This window comes from Marmota marmota, unplaced genomic scaffold, assembly GCF_001458135.2.
Source record: "Marmota marmota marmota unplaced genomic scaffold, marMar, whole genome shotgun sequence".
NCBI classification, from domain to species: Eukaryota; Metazoa; Chordata; class Mammalia; order Rodentia; family Sciuridae; genus Marmota; species Marmota marmota.
In genome coordinates, this window is record NW_025999913.1 from 13583674 (window position 1) to 13604410 (window position 20737).

Genomic DNA, 20737 nt, shown 5'->3' on the forward strand with positions numbered 1-20737 from the left:
AATCCAGTTTCACTGAGAGCAAACTCCCAGGAAGGCAGTTAGACATCACTAGTCGTCATTATTGTCACGGCAATAGCAGCTAGCATTTGTTGAACACTTATTCAGCGCAAGGCATTGTTTGCACTACTTTAATTCATTTTGTTCGTATGATGACCAGATTGGGTATTAAGAAATGACCCCTATTTTCACAGTCATGAAACTGATATGCAGTAGCAACTGCTCACTAGTGTAGCAGTTTTTTGGATTTGTGCAAAAGCATGGTTTGAAGTCTACTCAGCCAGCTCACGCAGATCGTCCACCTAATTGCCACGTTCTAGAAGTCTTTGAGGCAGGCAGACTGCCTGAGCCATCACCTGACAGCTATGCTAGCTAGTCTTGACTAGATAGTTTGCAGTAATTTATGAAGGATTTTAGTTCCTCTCTTTCTTTTTTGGAACTAGGAAGCCTACGCGTGTGGAAAGGGCTCCCAACAGAAGGATCCACAGGAGAGGCTGCCTGCCTGAGTTCTCTCCCTCCTGCCCCCAGCACAGAATCGCTTTCAGCCCTAGACCAGGGCTTCAGCTAAGGCAAAGCTTCTGGTGACCAATTTCATGTCACCGATGGGAGTCGAGAATGTGATTAGAAATATGGTGAAACCTCAGGTGCCTGTTTCTCTTTCTTCTATCTCCTTTCCTTGCTCTCTTCTTTTTACATTGGAAAACGGTTTTTAATTATAAATATAATACAATGGGGCTTCAAAAAGTGTGAAGTGTATGAATCGTTCACCTGTACCCACCCCCAGGCTCTTTCCCTGCATGGAAATCATATAAATCCACTTCTGGAGATGTGTTTGTACATATCACTTAGCAGAGAAATGAGATCTTTAGAGATGCGTTAACTTACATTTATTGTATAGTGAATGTTTCTGTGTAAGAATACAGAATGTTTTAAAATGTTGTATGCTGTCCTCTGATGTGACTGTGTCAAATGTATTTAACTAAGTCCCTACTAATCATGGATTTTTAAGGTTGTTTTCAATTTTTACTATTATAAATGAAAATTCATGTACTTATTAAATGTGAAAATCTCTCTCCCTAGGATAAGGTTTTAAAAGTGGATTTGCCTCCTTGGAAGATATGAATATTTTAAATCAATCTGTGGGGCTGAATGACCTTCCCTACTTCTGCACCACTTGAGCTGTCCCTCCAACAGTATAGGAAAGCCCCTTCCTTTGACTCGCTGGGTATTTTCAAACTTATCACCTTCTCTAATCTTATATGTGAAAAGAGCACATCTCACTTTTTCACCCGTGCTTCCTCTTTTAAAGAGGAAGGTAGTTGAAAGAAAATAAGTTCCTCCCATGAACCTATCTTTAAAAAATGTGTGCAGTCTATTCAGGGCCAATAATAGAGTTTGGGCTGATTTGACACCCTGGTCTTTACAATATGGTCAAGTTATAAAAAAAGTGAGCTATACCTTAAAAAAAAATATATGGACAAGACATGAATCAGTGAAGAATTGGTATTTATAATAGTGGTTCTGAGGTAGAGGAGGTGCTTTGTCACAAAATGTGTTTGTGTTTAGTGACAAGATGTTACTAAGTGGAAAGGGAAATTTTAAAAATTTAGGTAAGTTAAAGCTGAAAAAGATTGTGAGTTAACTAAATTCTAAACTTCCATTTTCTGAACATTTCAGTTCATCAAAGATTGATTGTGGAAGACCTGTGTGTGGATTTCAGAAAGGTGACATACCTGTTGGAGTTAGGTGAGACAGAGAAATAGGTAGCTTTGAGCTAACTGAGGAGGGCCTCGTGGTTTGGACTCATTTCCCAGACCCAGTGGGTAGTAGTTGGTTTTGGTGTGACTCTTCTGAAAAGCGTATGGGTTATTTACCACGTGAACCTCGAGTGTTTACTCAAGTCTGTTTGAACTTCACTTTATTCACCTGTAAAAGTGAAGTCAAGGAAGGAGAGAAAGCACGGGCACTGGATGCCGGTCCTGTCAGAGGTATCCTGCAAGGGCGCGATTTTTATTTTTATTTTTCATTTGCTTTTACCCTTCAGTTTACAGATAAGGAAGTCAGTGCAGTGTTAAGTACCTTGCCTAAGATCCGGGCTCTTAATTCCTTTTCACAGTGTCTGGATGAAGTAAGAACCACTGTGTAAAGACCTAACTGTACTGACTGGCACTTGGGATGTGCTCCCTAGGTTTTACTTGTTAGCAAGAACAGTGGATGAAGGCCCACATTAGGTTGTTGTTTTTTTTTGTTTGTTTGTTTTTGTTTTGGTACCGGGAATGGAACTCCACCAGGGGCATTTAATCACTGAGCCACATCCCCAGCTCTTTTTAAATATTTTGTTTAGAGACAGGGTCTTGCTGAGTTGCTATATGCCTCCATAAGTTGCTAAAGCTGGCTTTGAACTCTCAACCCTCCTGCCTCAGCCGCCTGAGCTGCTGGGATTATAGGCTTGTGTCACCTCACTTTAGGTTTTAATGATCATACCTGTAGTTTCAAAAGTTTCAGAATGCCCTCTACAATGCAAAACTGACAGATGGTTAGTGATTTTAATATTCATGAAAGCTTAGTACAAGTAGATATAAGGAATAACTGATTAAAAAAATATAATTCAAGGGGCTTTCCACAGGACAGAGAGTACACAGTTTCAATGCAATGGTGGCCACGGGTGCCGAGGAAAGCGATTGTACAGTGTGCTAGAACTCTCACCTGTGTGACTTTGGGCCCATTATTTGGGGACACTGAGTCTGAGAGATGGAGAGGTCTGGCTTACACATCAGACGCTCCCAGGGCACTGAGTGTATTTTCAGGTGTTGAGTTTGGAGTCAAGGTGCAGCCCCAGACTGGTGTCTCCCACTGCACACACACACCTGGTGTTACGGTGTTACTGTGTTCCCAAGAGGACCTCAATCTCGTGCTTGTTTCCAATGATTCCTGTCTGCTGAGGTGACTGATGCATGGGTAACTCCAAAGCATAGAGACTATTTCTGCAATTGGGAAAAAAAAATAGGTGTAACTTCTCTTTTCCTAGGCAGTCATGTGTTGGCTATAGGTTGTTTTAATATGAAATGGTGACTGGTCTTTGATTATCTTATGTTTTATGATATCGATAACTTTAGAGAGATAATCGTGTTTTAAAGTTATAAAGGTTCCACTATTTTCTCATTTTTTTAGTACTAATAATGTAGTGGGAAGAAAAAGCAAGGGCTCAGTCTCAATTAGACCTTGGTTTAAATCTTAACTCCTAAATTTATTAGTCTTGTGAAGTGAGGATAAGTTACCCACTCAACTGCTTTATGAGATGTGGGGATAGCACCAGTTACTATAAAGGTTAAGTGAGATTTTTTTTCCAGATGTGCACTATATTACTTCCACTGTAACAAATACTTGAGATAATCAGCTTAGAAAAGAAAAGGCTTATTTTGGCTGTCAGTTCTAGAAGTTTCCATATGATTGGTGGGTCTCATTGGCCTGTGCTGAGGCAGTTGGGTAGTGGCAGAAGCACACGGAAGAGCAAATTCACTCACCTCGTGGCCAAGGAAGCAAAAAGAGAGGGGAGGAGGAAGAGACTGAAGTCCCACAATCCCCTTCAAGGGCATGACCCCATGATCTGAAGGCCTCCCACTGGGCCCCAGGTCCTAAATGTCCCTCCACCTCCCAGTAGTGCCAAGCTGGGGGACAAGCCTTTAACACAGGCCCTGGGGAGCGCTCCAGCCCATCTAGACTGTAGTCCCACCATAGCCTCACAGGAGGTTGACAGACGTTCTCGTTCCCCTCATCCCCTCCTTCTCCTGCCTCTCATGTAGTCAATATGGTAGATCCAGGTCACTGGCTTTCAGAGCATAGAGCTCACACCAGCAGCACCTGTGACCTGTTAGTTAAGTAAGTTCTTAAGCTCCACCTTAGACCCCCTGCAGTGGAAGCTCTGGGGAGCGGCCCGGCAATCTGTCTCAGATGGTCCTCCAGGTGGTACACCGGCACCGGGCGTTTGCAGAGCACTTTGTTGGTAAAGCTCCCATCAGTCTCCCATTGCCATGTGCTGTGGAGTACCTAGCTCGTCTTTTCCGTGAGCTCTGACGGGTCTTTCTGCAATATCTGGCCAGATGACTTTGACCTATGACCTTTGCCTGGATGACCTCACATGCTAGAATATGGTGCTCACTCAAAACATTTTGAAAGTGGCAGTTCTAGATTAGCAACCAGGTTAGGTTTTAGCAAAGTCAAAACTAACCTTAGATATGTAGGCAGATAGATTTACTAAAAGACTGCTACAAATTATGGCAATTAAAATAATAAAAAAAAAGAATAACACCAAATGTAAAGTCCTTTGATTTCTAGAAACTTGCTTTCAAGAAAATGTTTTTAAAAAATGAGTTTTTCATAAGAAACCCTTGGATGAATATTATAAAGTAAGGGATAAGGCATAGTTGCATTTTTTTTTAAAAATTAGAGCTTTATGGCTATACATAGTAGTTGATTTCATCTTGACATATTCATACATGTACAGAAATCACTTTCAGTTTAGTTGTAGTTTTGATGCAATCCAAATTATAATTAGACATTGGGATTTTGCTGTGGAATAATTTAGTAAAATTATTTAAAATGAATTTTGAATACAATAAGCTTCCTAATAACCTGTCCGGTCATTGTTCAGCCTTTTCTCTTTTTCAGAGTTTACATTTCTTATATCTGATAGATTCTGTTTTGTACTATAGCCAAAGAGGAAGTTTGCCTAAGGCTCAGGTGTATCCTAAACTGATGTCCTTAGTTTCCCAACTATCCCAACTATTATTCCAGGTAGAGAGACAATGTTGTCTTATAACAGCATTACTTCTGGGCCATAGATATGACCTATTTTGTAAGCTGAATTTTTAGGTTATATTCTATAAGAAAAAGAGGTCTTTAATGATGAGTTAGCATTGTTCTTTTATACAGTATAATACTTCAAAAATTTAGAGTTGTTAATGATTATTACTGCCATTAGTTTTGATTACTGTATCACTGTAAGACAATATTTCACTGTAGTTTATTCAAATTCTGGTTTACATATTGAAATAGATATTGGACTTTTATCTAAAATATAATTTTATTTAGAATACAATTTATGCTATAAGGAACATTAAAATTTGAGATTTGATGACTGGTGCAAACTTTTTCTTTTTAGTTTCAAAAAATGGAATAACAGTTTGTTGTGAAACTTTTCAAATATATGAAAAAGGCAAAAGAATTTTACAATGAATACCTATATACCCACCACCTCTTAGATTCTGTCTTATTCTGTTTGTGTTGCTATAACAAAATACTAGAGACTGGGAAATTTACAAAAGAACAGAAATTCATTCTTGCAGATCTAGGTTCTGAGAAGTCCCAAGATCAAGGTGCCGGCAGGATTGGTGTCTGGTGAGGGCTGCTCTCTGCTTACTTTCAGAGGTGGAGAAGACTTTGTCCTCCCAAGGTGGACTGCAAAGCAGGGCAGAGAGCGTCCCTTTCAACTTTAAGCCCTTTTATTAGAGTGCTAAAGCCATTCACGAGGGTACAGCCCTCATGACTTAACCACCTCCCAGAGTGACATCTCTTAATACAGTTGGATTGGGGATTAGGGCTAAACATGATTTTGGAGGGGACATCATCATTCAAACCATAGCAGAGTCTAATGTTATCTTTTTACTTGCTTGATGGGCTATCTGTCTTTCCATTTATCCTGCTGTCCTTTATGTGACTTGGTTTTAATACTCAGTCTGAATTCTCTAGTAGAATCTAAGTACTCAAGGTGTGGGCCGAGATTGGGTTGAAGGGTCATATTTTATTCATAACTTGCATAAGCTTACATCATGGGTGAAGGGATCTCTTGACCCTTTTCTAACTTGGCTCTGTTTCCTGCTGTGCTGGCAGGACCTCCGGGCATTCTGAGCTATTAAGAGGTGCTCTGATAGACGGAGGGGGAGGGAGACCAAGGAACTAGTGCAATCTGCCTTGGCTGGGCTCATTCTCACCGCCTGAGTAGGGCCAGCGGGCTCGAGCTGGGGCCTACAGTTCTGAGGCCTGATGTTTCTCTGGAGGAAATGGAAGGATGTGCACTTGGCAAATCACCGTGTTTTCTTCTCTTGGAGCCATTGGTTGCTGTTCTGGATTCACTGTGTCATAAGGCAGCACCTGGCCCAGATGGTTCTTTGAGGGACTGGTGTGGGAATTGTCGTCTCCCTCTCAAGATAGGCGGCCCGCCCAGGTGGGACACAAGGAAGAACCTCAGCAAGGCCATCGGAGAAGTAATTGAAGGACTCACGTTGGAAACAGATCTCTCCACTGCTAGTGCCTGTTCACGGCTCTGCTTGGAATGTTCTTCCAGTTTAGCAGATTTAATTGCTTCATTGTGAGGACTGGACCAGGCTGCAGCATTTCCAGTGAATTTCTCCTCAGAGCTACTTCTGTCAGCGTGTTTCTTAATTAAGATGTTTCATGATCACTTGAGATCAGGATAGAAGTATTTGATCACTCTTGCTTGGTGGGAACTGGAGTTACTATTGATTGGAGCCCAGCTTTAATCTCCTGTATTGAATGTTCTCAAACTTATGCCAGGTGGAACTTTGTACCCTTTTCCAGAAAAAGTAACAGCACTATTTTGGGTTCAAGTACTTAAAAACTCTTCAGAGTTTTAAATTTTGCATATACAATTTCCCCCTTAAGTGTCCTTTACTTTCTTCTGGAACTAGCTGAATGCATGTATTCTTTTGGTGGATCTTGGTTAGAAAAAGACCCCTTCTTTTCTCTGGAGTTCATGTGGGTTACCATTATTAAATGACTTATAAGCAGCTAATGATGGACATAAAAGTATCTTCTCTGATTGGATTGAAGGCATAGATGGTTCTGACCTAGGGTTCTCAGTCTTGGTTGCACATGTAATCACTTCAATAGTTAAAAAATATTGATGCTCGTTTAGCAAGGTTGCAGAATATAAGATCAATATACAAGAAACAATAGTATTTCCATACACCAGCAAAGACTCATGTGATAATGGAATTAAAAAGCCATTTCAGTTATAATAGCACCAAAGGGAATAAAAGAGTAATGAATTTAACAAAAAGTGCAAAACTTATGTTCTAAAAACTATAAAATATTATTGAAAGAAAATTAAAGACACTCCCAATTTACACAGTGGGAGACTTAATATTGTTGAGATGGCAGTATTTTCCAAATGGTTCTACAGACTCAAAAATTCCACCTGTCTGTAGAAACTTAAGCTGATCTTAAGCTTTATATGAAATTTAAGGGACTTAAAATAGTGAAAACAGGGGCTGGGGTTGTGGCTCAGTGGTAGAGCGCTCGCCTATCATGCACGAGGCACTGGGTTTGATCCTCAGCACCACATAAATGTAAAATAAAGATATGGTGTCCACCTAAAACTAAAAAGAATAAATATTTTTAGAAAGTAGTGAAAACAATTTTGAAAAAGAAGAACAAAGTTGGAGAATTCAATTTCTGATTTCAGAACTTACTATGGAAACTACAATAATCCAAACAGTGTAATACTGTCATGATGATAGATTAATGAAATAGAATTGGGAGTCCAGAAATAAATCCTCACATTTATTGTGAGTTGGTTTTCAACAAGGTTACCAAGACAATTCAAGGGGGAAAGAAAACTACATTAACTCACAATGGACCATGGACCTAAATATAAGAGTTAAAACCATAAAACTTATAGAAGAAAATATAGGAAAATAGAAAAAAAAAGTCATAGTTAGATTAGGTGAGATATTCTTAGACATGACACCAAAAGAAAAAAAAAAGATAAATTGAATTTCATCAAAATTTAAAAATCTTTATTCTTCTACGGACATCATGAAAGTTAAGATAACCTACAGAATGGTAAAAACAATGATGCAAGTCATCTTATAAAGGACATACGTAGAATATGTAAAGAACTTTTGTAACTCAATAAAATAACTCCACAAATAACCAGTTAAAAATGGGCAAAGGAATAAATAACTGCATAGATGTTTCTCCAAAGATGTGCAGAGTACCAATAGGCACATAAAAGTGCTCAGAATCATTAGCAAATACAGGGAAATGCAAATCAAAACCACACATATTAAGATGGTTGTAGTAAATCAGAAAATAACAAATGCTGATGAGGATTTGAAGAAATTGTGACCCTCATACGAGGTGGTCGGAATGTAAAATGGTACAGCTGCTTTGGAAAATGCCTGGCATTGCCCCAAAATGTAAGCAGACCTGGAGTTACCAAGTAACACAAATGTTCCTAGGCGACACTCAGGGGAGATGAAAACATGTCTGCACGAAAACTTGTTCACAGCAGCACTATTTATCATTGTTCCAAAATGGAAATAACCCATTGCCCATCAACTGGTGAATGGATAAATAAAATATAGCATCTTCATACAATGAAATTCTGTTCAACAATAAGCATAAATGCAGTACTGATGCCTGCTGCAATATGTGTATGAATTTTATAAACATTATATCCATATAATGGAATACTGTTCAACAATAAACATAAACACTGTACTGATGCCTGCTGCAGGCATCAGTACAGTGTTTATGTTTATTGTGTATGAACTTTATAAACATTCTACTTAGTGAAAGAAACCAGTCACAGTGGACCTCAATTTATAGGAAGTGTTCAGACAAGGCAAATTTATAGGTATAGAAATTAGTTTGATGTTTGCCTAGGGATCAGGTGTGGAGGACTGGGAGGCAGGTGTTAGCATTCTGTTACTATCATAAATTACCTGAGTCAAATACTTACAAAGAGAAAAAGGTTACTTAGCTCACGGATTTTTTTTTGCAGGGATGAGGGTACTGGGGATTAAACTCAGGGGCACTCGACCACTGAGCCACATCCCCAGCCCTATTTTGTATTTTATTTATAGACCAGGTCTCACTGAATTGCTTAGCTCCTCACTGTTGCTGAGGCTGGCTTTGAATTCATGATCCTCCTACCTCAGCCTCCCGAGTGCTGGATTACAGTCATGCGCCAGTAGCTCACATGTTTTTTTTTTTTTTTTTTTTTTTTTTTTACTATTCTAGTCCAAGATCAGATGGTTCCATGCTTTATATCTCTGGAAAGGGTTGAACAACAATGGTGTGGAGTGTGTGGAGGAGCAAACTACTGACTAATGTCAGAGTAAGACAGGAAGCAGGGAAAGAAGAGACCAGGGTCCCCCAATCCCCTTTAAGGGGATTAACAATCCCTTCTAAGGGGATTTAAGGTCCTTTATGACCTATGAAGCGCCCACGAGGCTCTACTTTCTAAAGGTCCAACCACCTCCCAATAGTGTCATCCTGGGGACCAAGATCTAGAACACATGAGTCTTTGGGGGGCACTCAGCATCCAAGCTCTAGCAGGATGAATGGGGAGTAAATGCTCAGGGGCACCAAGTTTCTTTTAGGATCACAAAATGTTCTAAAATCAAATCTAGTGGTAGTCGCACTCCATGAAAAATTACTAAAAAGTATTGAATTATGCAGTTTAGGTGGTGAGTTGCAGGGTGTGTGAGTCGGATCTCAGTAAACCCGTGCTGTGTGAAGACCAAGGCCTCCGTCTTTCTCTTAGAGAGAGTGGATTTATCAGTCGGGGGTGCAGCCTGAAAATCTCCCCAGGTGATTCTCCTAAGTGGCTGCTGTGGAAGGCCTTTGTCCCAGGTATCAGCACTCACAAGTGTGATCTCTGCACCAGCTGTCCCAGGACCTGGGGACTTAAGAGCAGGACAGAATCTCAGTCTCCGTCCCAGATCTGCCAAGGGCGAATCTGCACAGGGTCCTCCAGTGATTTGACTCCACTGTCAGGCAGTTGGACAGCAAGGCAGGGGAGTGGGATCTTTGAAATCCCACTGCCTTCCTCTTGCCATACCCCTCTTCCTCCCACCCAGGCCTTCCCCTGAGGTCACCCTTCTCAATAGTGTCCTGATCATTTCCAATGTTTCTTGTCCATAAAAACATCTCTGGCTTAAATCTTTTTCTTGAGGGTTCTGTGTGTGTGTGTGTGTGTGTTCATTTATTTGTAAAAATTTTACATGTGTATAATTTTTTAAAAAATAAAACCTTGTCTCTAGAACGCTCCTGTCACCATTCACAACTAGTCATGGCAGGAGAATAAATTAGCACAGTTTTAACCAATATCTATCCCAGTGATTTCTTAGCCAAAGGCAGAATTTCTTTCTCAAGAAAAGCCCAAGCAGTGCCCAGGGTAAGAGCAGAAGAGACGACAGGTTCCCGTCCTCCTCCGTATTCCAGAAGTGTCAGTAAGTAATATTGCTAGTGGTGACCGCTAGGAAGACCAACAAGCCAGGTCGGGGGCCTGCGGGGCAGGGAGGGCCAGGCTTGTCAGCGGGGAAGGATCTCTGGCAAGGTCAGGGAGCTCCACAGAGTGTGAGCCATCTGGAGGAAGAGCCTTCCAGGAGGGGAAGTGGAAGTGCCAGCAGGGCCTCGTGACAGGGGCTCGCCTGGCCTGCTGAAGAGTTAGGAGAAAGCCCAGGTTAGGAGGGACAGTGGTGGAGAGCAGGCCGAGCAGGGCTGAGTTAAGACAAACAGGACCCCGTAGGCCGCGGCGGAGAGTTTGAGAGGTGACCCCCAAAAGATGTGCTTTCCTTAGAGGGCTTGGGGCAGGAAGTAAAAGTATGATTTGTGTTTTTAAAAATGTATGAAAATCACTCTGGCTGACTCAAGGTGCAGTCAGATAGTGGCAAGTGACCGGACTGGGGACATATTTTGGTTGTGGCGTTTGAGGAAAAGGGGAATCGAGGATGATTTTTTCTTTTTGCTAAGCTCCTTGGCAGTTGATGTTAGTCTTTCCTAAGTTGAAGAAAACTGAGGATTGGGGCAGCAGGTTGGTTGGATAGAGTGTCCAAAGCTCTGTGAAGTCAGTGGGTGAGCTCTCCAGTGGCACTGGCTGGGAAGAGGGTAAGATTAAAGAGAGGGGGCCTCGGCTGGCTCCTGGGTCATGAGGCTAGGTGGATGGAAAGGCCATTCAGAGAGGTCGAAACAGGAGATGAGGCCCAGATTGAGGGGGCAGATCATGAATTCAGCTTTGTGTTTGTTGAGTTTGAAGTTCCTGTGATCCATCTTGGGGAAATAAAGTTCTAGCAAATAAAAATTGAATGGAAGAAAATGGGAGAGATGGGAGAAGGAATGTGTAAGAGGAAGAGCCACAGTCAAGAGCAAGTGGAGTCCCGAACACAAGGAAGAGAAGGTTTCCAGAGGTGGGAGGGGTAACTCTGCCTGATGCTGCTGAGGTCAGGAAGGGAGAATCCGTGGACTGGATTCGGTGACATGCAGGTCTCTGGTGACGTTAGACAGCCAATTCAGTGAAGTGGTAGCTCTGGAGGAATTGGGACGGGGTTGGTGAAGGACAGACAGCTCATTTCAGCTGTGAAAAGGAGAGGGAGGTAGAAGGCAGTGTCCACCCAGATGGGCAGTAGACAGAGCTGTTTTCTATTATTTTTCTTTGATTAGGATATTTTTGAGTATGTTTAATTGCAGAAGAAGGACCTGATAGGTAGAAAAACATCCAAAACATAGGGGAGAAGGTGGATAATCAGGAGGGAATGGGAACTAGAGACTAGTGGGCTCCATACGCATTACGGAAGGAGGTTGGGAGATGCATACCAGGGTGGGCGTAGTTTTTCATTGATGGGGCCGAAGGAGTCTCGCCCCGAAGCTGGTAAGTAGTAGATTCAGGCTTCCAGCTCCTTCGGAAGCCCGAGAGTCTATCTAACACGCACCAGATCGTGTGATAGGTGCTTCCAGGGACACGAGGAGGGGTGGATGTGATCCAGACCTGGAGGAACTCCTGGGCTGTTTGAGAGACAGGCAGGTTCACGGTCCTTGCAACGCAGGTGCTAAGGCTGTGCTACTCACAGGTGCAACATACTTCAGTGGTTAACATCTGCTGTCACTAAGGTGGCCTGGGAAGGCGGGTAAATAGGGGGAGAAACCACATCTTCTGGGGAGTTGGGCGGGGGTGCTGTACAATTTAGGAAACCCCCTGTAGAACCTGATATCCCGACATGTCCTCAATGGAAGTACAGTGTCACCAACCCCTTGGCCATTGAGAATCACCATGCCTGCCCTCCTTTTGATGGGTTTATGTGGCTTCCTTAAAAAACTTACACAAACATAAATACAAGGTATAAACCCATTTAGGTGTACATCTTAAGTAACCAGAATGCCAGAATGCATGTACAGACTGAATGTTGACTAAAATTATAGACCAGTGAAACTCAAGCGCATTAATGTGATGGGCGATGTTTTGCTTCAGCCAAATCACTGTTTACAGGTAGGCTCTGCGTTTGGGGGTGTTCCAGTGAGTCCTGGTAATTCAGTGACCCTAGCACTTTTCTCTGCATCCCTAGCCGTCCTGACTTGTATGGCCATCACGGGGTCTGGATTCTTCCACCCTTTCTTCACCTGCTTGTGACAGTGAAAGCATTCCTACCTCGCTGAGCAGGCACCACAAACACAGGTGTGAGCTTTGTGGGTGAACGTAGGGAGTTTCCTACGTTGTGTTGAGAAATCCAAATGAGGAAATCTTGCTATGAAGAGCTCATGAACTCCCCCAAATACATTCTTGTACCCAATTTGAAAAGTTCAGTACTAGCTGGGCTCAGGGTGTTAGGAGAGCATACGGGCTGGGTGTCCTACCAGACTATGGGGTGAGGCAGGGAAGATTTCTGGTCTGAGAGAAGCTGACAGACGAGAACTAGAAAACAAAGGTCTCGTTTTAAAAGTATTTATGGCTCCTTGTTTGATTTAGGGCTTCTTTTTAGTGATTTGGTGCCAAGTTTTCCTATCTACCCCTTGATGTCCCATATGGTTGGTAAACACTTAGGATGAGGAAGTTGATCTTCATCAATAATATCATTCTGGTTAAAATCCAAGGTCTCTGAGAAAGTTCCAGGATCAGACTAAACCTGGTAACAGCTTCCTGCTTAGCTATACATTGTTGACTTGCTTTTGGCGTGTTAATAGACATTTGAATTGGGAGAAATGCCATCATGAGTTGTACCAATAATTGAACTCAACAGTATCCCACAAAGAAGGCTTTGTTCTCGGATCATGTGTGACGATTATAATTCCAACTGGAATAAACAGACTACTGATTGGCCTCAATCTGAGATGTTCTGTAGAACACACTGGAGGTACTGTGAAGAAATTACGTACTGGGGCAGAGAAATGTCCATCTGCATTTTCTTGGAACATCTACTTTAATGTACACATTGTACCGGGAATGATAAAAAGCAAGACAGATATTCAAAGTCGGTATGGGTTTGGGCCTGCAGGTTCTTTCTCTCATCACCTTCCCTCCCCGTCTCTGCTGAGTTAGTCATGAGACACTAAGAGAGTAGCAGTTCACCAACTCGGCCTCAATTCAGGAGGTCTGCCAGTCCTTTGACCTCAGGATTCTGCATCCAGAAGCTGCCAAGACCCTGTTGCAGGGACCACTTAAACTGACAACCATTAGCACCATTACCTCCTTTCTGAGCCCCCACCCTCCAACAAAACCTGTTCTCACCTGCCCTGCTTGCTCTCCTGGGCCAATCTCCCAGGGTTCTGTGTGTCTGAGGACCTTCGTTTCTGCTGGCCTGCCTGTCTACCTTTCAGAAGCATCGATTGCATCCACCAATCGTGTTGTCTTTGCAGATCTCTTTCGCTTTTCAGAGTATTTTCATGTATGCACGTTCATGGGGGGACTCCCCATTTCCCTGTGAGCAGGCAAGGCAGGTGGTTGTCCCATAATGTAAACTAGGAGCATTGTAGCCAGAGAGGTTGACATCTTGCCCAACATGTAGAGGCAATTGTTGGCACCCATTTCCATTCACTGTTCATTGTAATACTTTTTTTTTTTTTTTAAATCTTAAGAAAGGAATAATCTAGGGATAGAGAATGAGGAACAGTGGAGCAAATTAACGTGTGTGTGTGTGTGTGTGTGTGTATATATATATATATATATATATATATATATATATATATCCCCACCCCATGTTTATTCTGGGGTGGGAACATAGAAGCTTTGTCCTAACTTTGTGACCATTTACCAGGCCCACCATAATACCTAAGAATAGCTTATGAAGAAGGCCATGATACACTGGAAACTATCACCCCTCAAAATGGCTCTAGAAGAAACTTGAAAAATTCCACTGAGGAATTCCACAGGAGGCATCTGAATCAACAGTTGTTGGGTATCTACATCCTTGAGGGTCATGAAGAATCTTTGTTATTACATGTGACCCTTCTGGTCTTTAAAGTACATTTAAGTAAAATGTTGTCTTTTCAAAAGAAAAAGTTGTTTCTTTCTTGGGTTATCTGGATTTTTGAAATCTATTGTTTGAAACATTTCCCTTGGAGTTTGTTAGCTGTTAAAAAAAATTGTGTTTTAGATATCTGCATAATGTTATTGTTTAATGAAATGCAGTCTAAACAATACGATTGATGGGAATTTCTTTTTCTGTTTCCCTACCTTTACTTACAGGCTAGACACCAGTTTTTTCTCCACAATTGGTAGCCAATTACCTGCTTGGTTTGTGTGACATGCACAGGGCTTCTTTCAAGTGTTTTCAGTTCTTCTGTGCTTTATTAGTCAGAGGTATGGACGAGGAGAGGGAGGGTTTGAGACTAAGGTTTTCAGCGCAAGCAAATGGAAGACACACAGTGAACCTGGGATACTTGAAAATTCAGGGAGACACAATGACTGGGACTAAATGTTTTCCAAATGCATGCCGTGATGGCGTGTCAAGTGCCTGTGCATGAAGATTACTGAACATCGTGCACTTGCAGATCTCTATCTTGAACAAGTGTTTCTTAGAATAAAAACCAGAGGATATGTATTTAAACCCTGTAGTCAGTGTTTAAGCCCCAATTTCTCTCCTAAAATCATAGGTCACACAGTGTTATTTGCAGCCAAGAGTGTGCTTGTGGGAAGCTTCAAAATTCATTAGGTTGATGAATCACGATCTGCAGTGTACCTAAGAACATTGCATTAGCAAATGAAACCTCCATTATAAGCTCTTGGGGAGGTTTATATTTCAACTTTACAAATTTGCAGTATAAGTTTAAATGATTTTACCTTTTTTATATCTATATTTGGTTTATGAAGACTTACATGGTGTCTCTGGTTCCTATTTGACACTCAACTATTTTATAGACCAAAATAGTTCTAAGGAGAAGCTTGCCTAGGGGTGTGTGGGGAGTTCTGATGTGAACCTCTGTTCTGTCCCTGCAGCTCCATCCTAAGTGGTTTAACTGGCTCCCTGCAGGGAGTAGAGAAAGGATAGCTCAGAAGGCCAGAGGATTAACAGTTCCCCACAATGTTTTTGATAGAAAGTCTAAGTTCAAGTGAAGACAGTAAAAAAAAATGACCTAATATTCTGCAGTTTGTAAATTTAGAAGGGGCTTGATAGATAAAATTTCAGGGGTGAGTATGTGTGTGTGGTGGTGGTGGGGGAGTGTTTTAAACCCTGAGAGGTAATTGTAACAGGTATTATTGTTCTCATTTTAAAGATTTAAGGGATGTAGGTCTGGGTCAAAGGCAGAGTCGTTTTCCTGTGGTCTCCTGGCTCTGAACCCCAGCTAGAAGGGTCTGAACTTCATGGCACCGCTTACTGTTTTCCTCACCTGCCTTTCCCTGAGCCTGGAGACGGCATTGTTTTGCAGTCTGTTTCCCGCAGTTTCTGTAAGTGCAGTTGGGATGAGGCTGGGCAGTGGCTCCGGAACTCACTGGGCTGATGGGAGGCCAGAGGCCCTAGGAGCAGAGCGAGCGGGCCGGCTTCACATCACTGACATATTTGTCCCTTGGGATCACTCCTTTTGGGAGCCCCTTTCCTGTCCCTCTGGGGTTTCCCTGCCCAATGCAGTTCTCCCTCCTGTTGCCTTGCTGGCTGATGCCACTGTTCCTGGAGCCGGAGAGCATGCTTGGCACAGTGAATCTTACAGCAAGCAATTGTTTACCCTTCTCTTGAAGAAGAAAGTGAAAGTGAAAAATCTAGTGTCTCTATTGAGGTCAGTCCCAAGGGAAAAGCGACTGAAGACTACCCCTGCTCCCAGGTATCGCTTATTCTCTGTACTAAATCATAGATGTTTCCCCAGGCCTTTAAACACCATTTGAAAATGTTTTTCATGATTCTGCCCCATCCCCTTTACCAAAATTCATTTCAGTGTTCTGTGTTAGACAGTGAGGTTATTTTCTAGTTTTTGCTGTGATAGAAAAAAATCAACTCCTTGGAGAAGGGGGCCGTTAACCACTGGCAGGAAAACAAGTCTGCCTTAAAGGTTGGCCACGGTTGCTGATTCACTAGGACCTGTAGAGTCACTTCAGAGGAATACATATTTTTTAAAAATAATATGATAGTGATGCTGGTTTTACTTTTCAAATGGAGAAAATGAGTGAAAAAGGTCAATGAAAGGCATAGATGTCACCATCATGTCAGAAATATTCTGAGCATAGACTTTCATGTAATGATTTACTGAATGGTGCATGGAAAAAAATTTTAACCTAGCAGGCTGACACAGAAATGTATAAATTGGAAAAACAGATCATTTTGTAAGAGTCATGACTTTATTGACGAGCTTATGTATTTTTTAGGCAATGCACTCCTCGAACATTTGAGATTGACTTTTTTTTTGTTTTTTGTCTTGCAAATAGAAAAAGGCTCATCAATCTTGAGCAAATAGGTAGAAAGTGAGGAGCCAGTTTTCAGATTTCCTAATTTTATTTGCCGGAACTATATGGCCCCTCAGTATCTGCAGGGTTTGGTTCCAGGACTTTCTGTGGATATCAAAAGCCACAGATACTCAAATCCCTTATACAAAATGACACAGTATTTGCTTATAACATACACACATCCTATGAATATATAATGTAAATATTGCATAAATAGTTGTTATACTGTATTGTTTAGGGAATAATGACAAGAGTAAGAGATCTGTGTATATATCCAAACAATCCCAAACATCAAAGTTCTAACTTGTTTAATACATGTCAGCAACAACATAACTTTTTTTTTTTTCTGGATATTTTTGACCAAGTTTAGTTGAGTTGGAATGTGTGGAGCCCTTGGATAAAAGGGGACTACTCTAAGGCCTCCAGTTTCTTGTGGGATGTGAGGCTGGCTTGGGAGGCAGAGAGGAGATGCTGGAGGTCTCCGTGACAATGTCGGGTTCTCCTACATTCCTGGTCAGTCTCATGTCTTCCCCAACAGCCCAAGGTCCAGGCACAAGAAGCAACGGGGAGTAGCAGTCTGTGCTTGAGGTCTCCCTCTTTTCCTCTGGGGTTTCTTTTTTAAAATTCAGTTTCTTCCTTCTTCAGTTTGCCACTGTCTTTTTTCTACTCAATCCCCCTCTGTCAATTCTCCACCAAGGCCTCAGTTTGGTGTGGTTCTCATTTCCCCAAATTCTTTGCTGTCTCCATTCAACAGAAATCCCCCTGACTTTCTCAAGTCGACACTGTCTATTCTTGTTAAGCACGTTCCTAGATGTGTCATGGCCTTAGTCTTACTTTGATTCTGCTCCAGTAGCTTGTGGCAGGGTCACAGAATTCCATTCAACTTGGAAGGAGGGGGCCTCTAGATAAAAATGGAATTCGGAAGTCACACAAGTTAAAAAATAAAATAAAATAAGAAGAAAGCCTTTGCCGTGTGTGCACAAGTATTTCTTCTCCTCCCAGCTGATGGTGGATGAGATGTGGGAGCATTCTTGAATAAGCAAGCCCTTGACTTGAATAAACTCAGGATGAAATCATGCATAATTAACTGCCTATCTCTGCATTCTTTCCACAGTGATGGCTCTTAGTATTCACACTTGTGGTAACTTACGTTTCCTGAGTGCAAGAACCCAGAACAGCCAATTAAGGAAGAGCCACTGGTGGGTCTGTCATGCAACCTTGGTGCTACTGGAATGGGGGGTAACTGCTGTCTTTTTTCTTTTCAACTCCAGTGCCTGAAACAGTACATGCAGCTGGCAATCCGAGAAGGATGTGGGTCTCCCATCACTTGCCCTGACATGTTGTGCCTAAACCATGGGACCCTGCAGGAAGCTGAGGTATGGGGCGTCTGCCGCAACCTTCCCTTCTTTCCTGTTGACGTGATTTGTTAGGATCTTGACACCACCCACCTCCCTACTAGGGAGGCTAGCAATGAAATACAGAGGTTGATTTTTAAAGGAGGACTTTATTGCTACATACTGTTGGATTCCTTATACAAACTGTTAAAGCTGCTATGTAGCTCAGGTCTATATTTATGTCTGCTGTCTTGTGTGTTGAAAAAGTTCTAAAATAGGTGAAGGCACTAGAGATCAGACTGACCAAACGTGAGTTGTGGAGGCTGAATCACGAGTGGTCTTGTGATCTCGAATACTTTAAGGACTTGTAGACCATAGATTAGCCATGGTTACGGAATATATAAACTATTTTGATTCTACAATGGTAACTTGAGTTGAACTCTTTCCAAAGAGCAAAAAATGCCTGTCTAGAAAGTAGAAGAGCTAGAATTCCAATCCAGTTCTTTTTGACCACAGTGATGGCATGGCTTTAAGAGTAGAACTAGGTGTAGGAAATAAAGGACCTGATAATTAGAAGGCCAATAGTGTGTATGTATGTGCGCAGATGTAAATGTGTTCATGTGAAGGATGTCTGTATATATGTATACATGTTTTATGGATGTGGGTGCTTTTACTTATAGATCGCCTTTGTTTTGTAAGCAAAGTAGTCAGAAAGATGGTATAGACAATTTCTAACCTAACACAGGGATTATTCTGTGTTTAGCTTCTGAACTGTATTAGCTGAGTGCTACAAGTGAGTTAAAATTATTTTTCAGGGAAGCATAAAAAGAATCCATAATGATTTAGAAGTGATTCATTTTAAGAAAATAATGAAATAATAAAGTTTTGATAAAAAGTTAATTTTGAACATGTAAATCCTTCCATGAGGACTAGTGTTTACTTTTGTGTGGGTAATGAATAGGAGGAAATTAATGTGAGGGAAATTTAGGCTAACTACCAAGAACACTGTTGATCTTTGTAATTTAGAATTGCCCTTAAAATGAGACTCAAGTATCTGGGAATTCCTGTCCATGCATAATCCGAGCACGACAGAACTTCCTTTTCTGCTTTGCTTCTCTGGGGTCTGACAGGTCACAAGTGTTAATGGAGAGTGTGCCGTGTGTGGGCCGGATGCCAAGCGTGGATGGAGTGAGGACGGGCAGGCCTGGCACTGTCCTGGTGGAGCTTCTGATTAGCATAGAGATGCTAAACAGATAACATCAGATAGTTAAAGTGAAACACAAGAGATGGGGCACACAGCAAGAGCTGGATCTGGTATCACACTTACCTAATTCCTGTGCGTAAGATCTATTAAAGGTAAATGAGTAGTTTGGTGAAGTTTCAAAACAAGCCTATGAGATCAATCATAGGTCTGTGCTGTCAAAACCAGTAGTCCCTAGCCACCTGTGGCTATTTAACTTTAGTTAAAATTAAACAAAGTTAAAAACTCAGTTCTTCTACTGGGCTAGTCCATAACTGGTTAAGTGCTCAGTAGCCTCTGTGGCTCATGGCTGCATCATGGGACAGCATAGTATTGAATAGAATTGAACACTTTTGTCACCGCAGAGGGGGCTTAGTTGCATAGTGATGTCCTAGACTCTCCTCAGATGGTAAGCACTGACCTTTGACACTTTCGATATTGGGAGTCAGGGCTAATGTGTCCAGATGAGTGGGTGAAGGCAAACTGTGCTTTCCACAGTTCTCTAGAACAGAGTCGACTCTTCTGATTTTCTTTGCATAGACATTTTCTCTTTAAATCCCCTTCCCCTTTGTTCTCTGTGTCCTTTTCCCACTGTGTACATTGTCACTCACACTTTCCTGTTTATACTTCTTTTTATTCAGTTTTACTCTAAAAGCAATTTTGCTTTTAGGCTGTGTTAAAACCAAACAAACCCATAATGACTCTTAAAAATTATTTGAAAAACAAAAGAACAAAATCATATTCCAAACTAAACTAATTTTAAATTCTTCAAAGTGTTTTTCTCATTAGATGAGTAATAAGACACTCCAGGGCATCAGCAAGCCATTTCTATTCTCACTGGTCCTGCTGAGAGCCTGGTCAGAAATGAGCATCCCTGTACAATTGTCGAATGTTCTTTACCAATTTGCTACTTTTTTTTTTTTTTTTTTGCCCAGAGTGATAAATTGGTGTGGTGGTGATGGGGAGTGTTTTCACTGTGAATTGAGAATTGAACAGAGGATAATAGTGGAGATCTGAGTAGCTTTATTAGCTTACATGGACTCCTTTGAAAGTAAATACCACACATATAAAAGTACCCCACACAGGGCTAGGGATGTGGCTCAAGCGGTTAGCGCGCTAGCCTGGCATGCGTGGGGCACTGGGTTTGAGCCTCAGCACCACATAAAAATAAAATAAAGATGTTGTGTCCACCGAAAACTGAAAAATAAATATTAAAAAATTCTCTCTCTTCTCTTTAAAAAAAAAAAAAAGTACCCTACACAGGTGAGCTGGATGGTGCTACCTTCTTTCTAATTTGCTTGACTTCAAGACTCATGAGTCATTATGATAAAGCATACCTCTAACCTATGCATTTTTGAGTATATCACAATGGGGCTCATTCATATGATGGATGACTGAGTTTCATCTCCATGACTACTACTTCCCTCCACTTAAAAAAAAAAACAAAACATGTTTATTTTATACAGGCAACACATAGACTTTGCTGGTTAAAAA

The 20737-nt window shown here is 41.6% G+C and overlaps 1 protein-coding gene across 4 annotated transcripts in view; it reads left to right on the top strand.

The window, feature by feature from the left end:
- The window catches only part of Rnf144b (ring finger protein 144B), a 158118-nt gene that overhangs the window by 98522 nt on the left and 38859 nt on the right, over window positions 1-20737 (top strand). For all 4 annotated transcript variants that reach the window (XM_048799838.1, XM_048799839.1, XM_015494062.2 and 1 more), the window contains one exon: window positions 17941-18045. In XM_048799838.1, the coding sequence (XP_048655795.1) occupies window positions 17941-18045 (105 nt within the window). The remainder of the gene's footprint in view (window positions 1-17940; window positions 18046-20737) is intronic.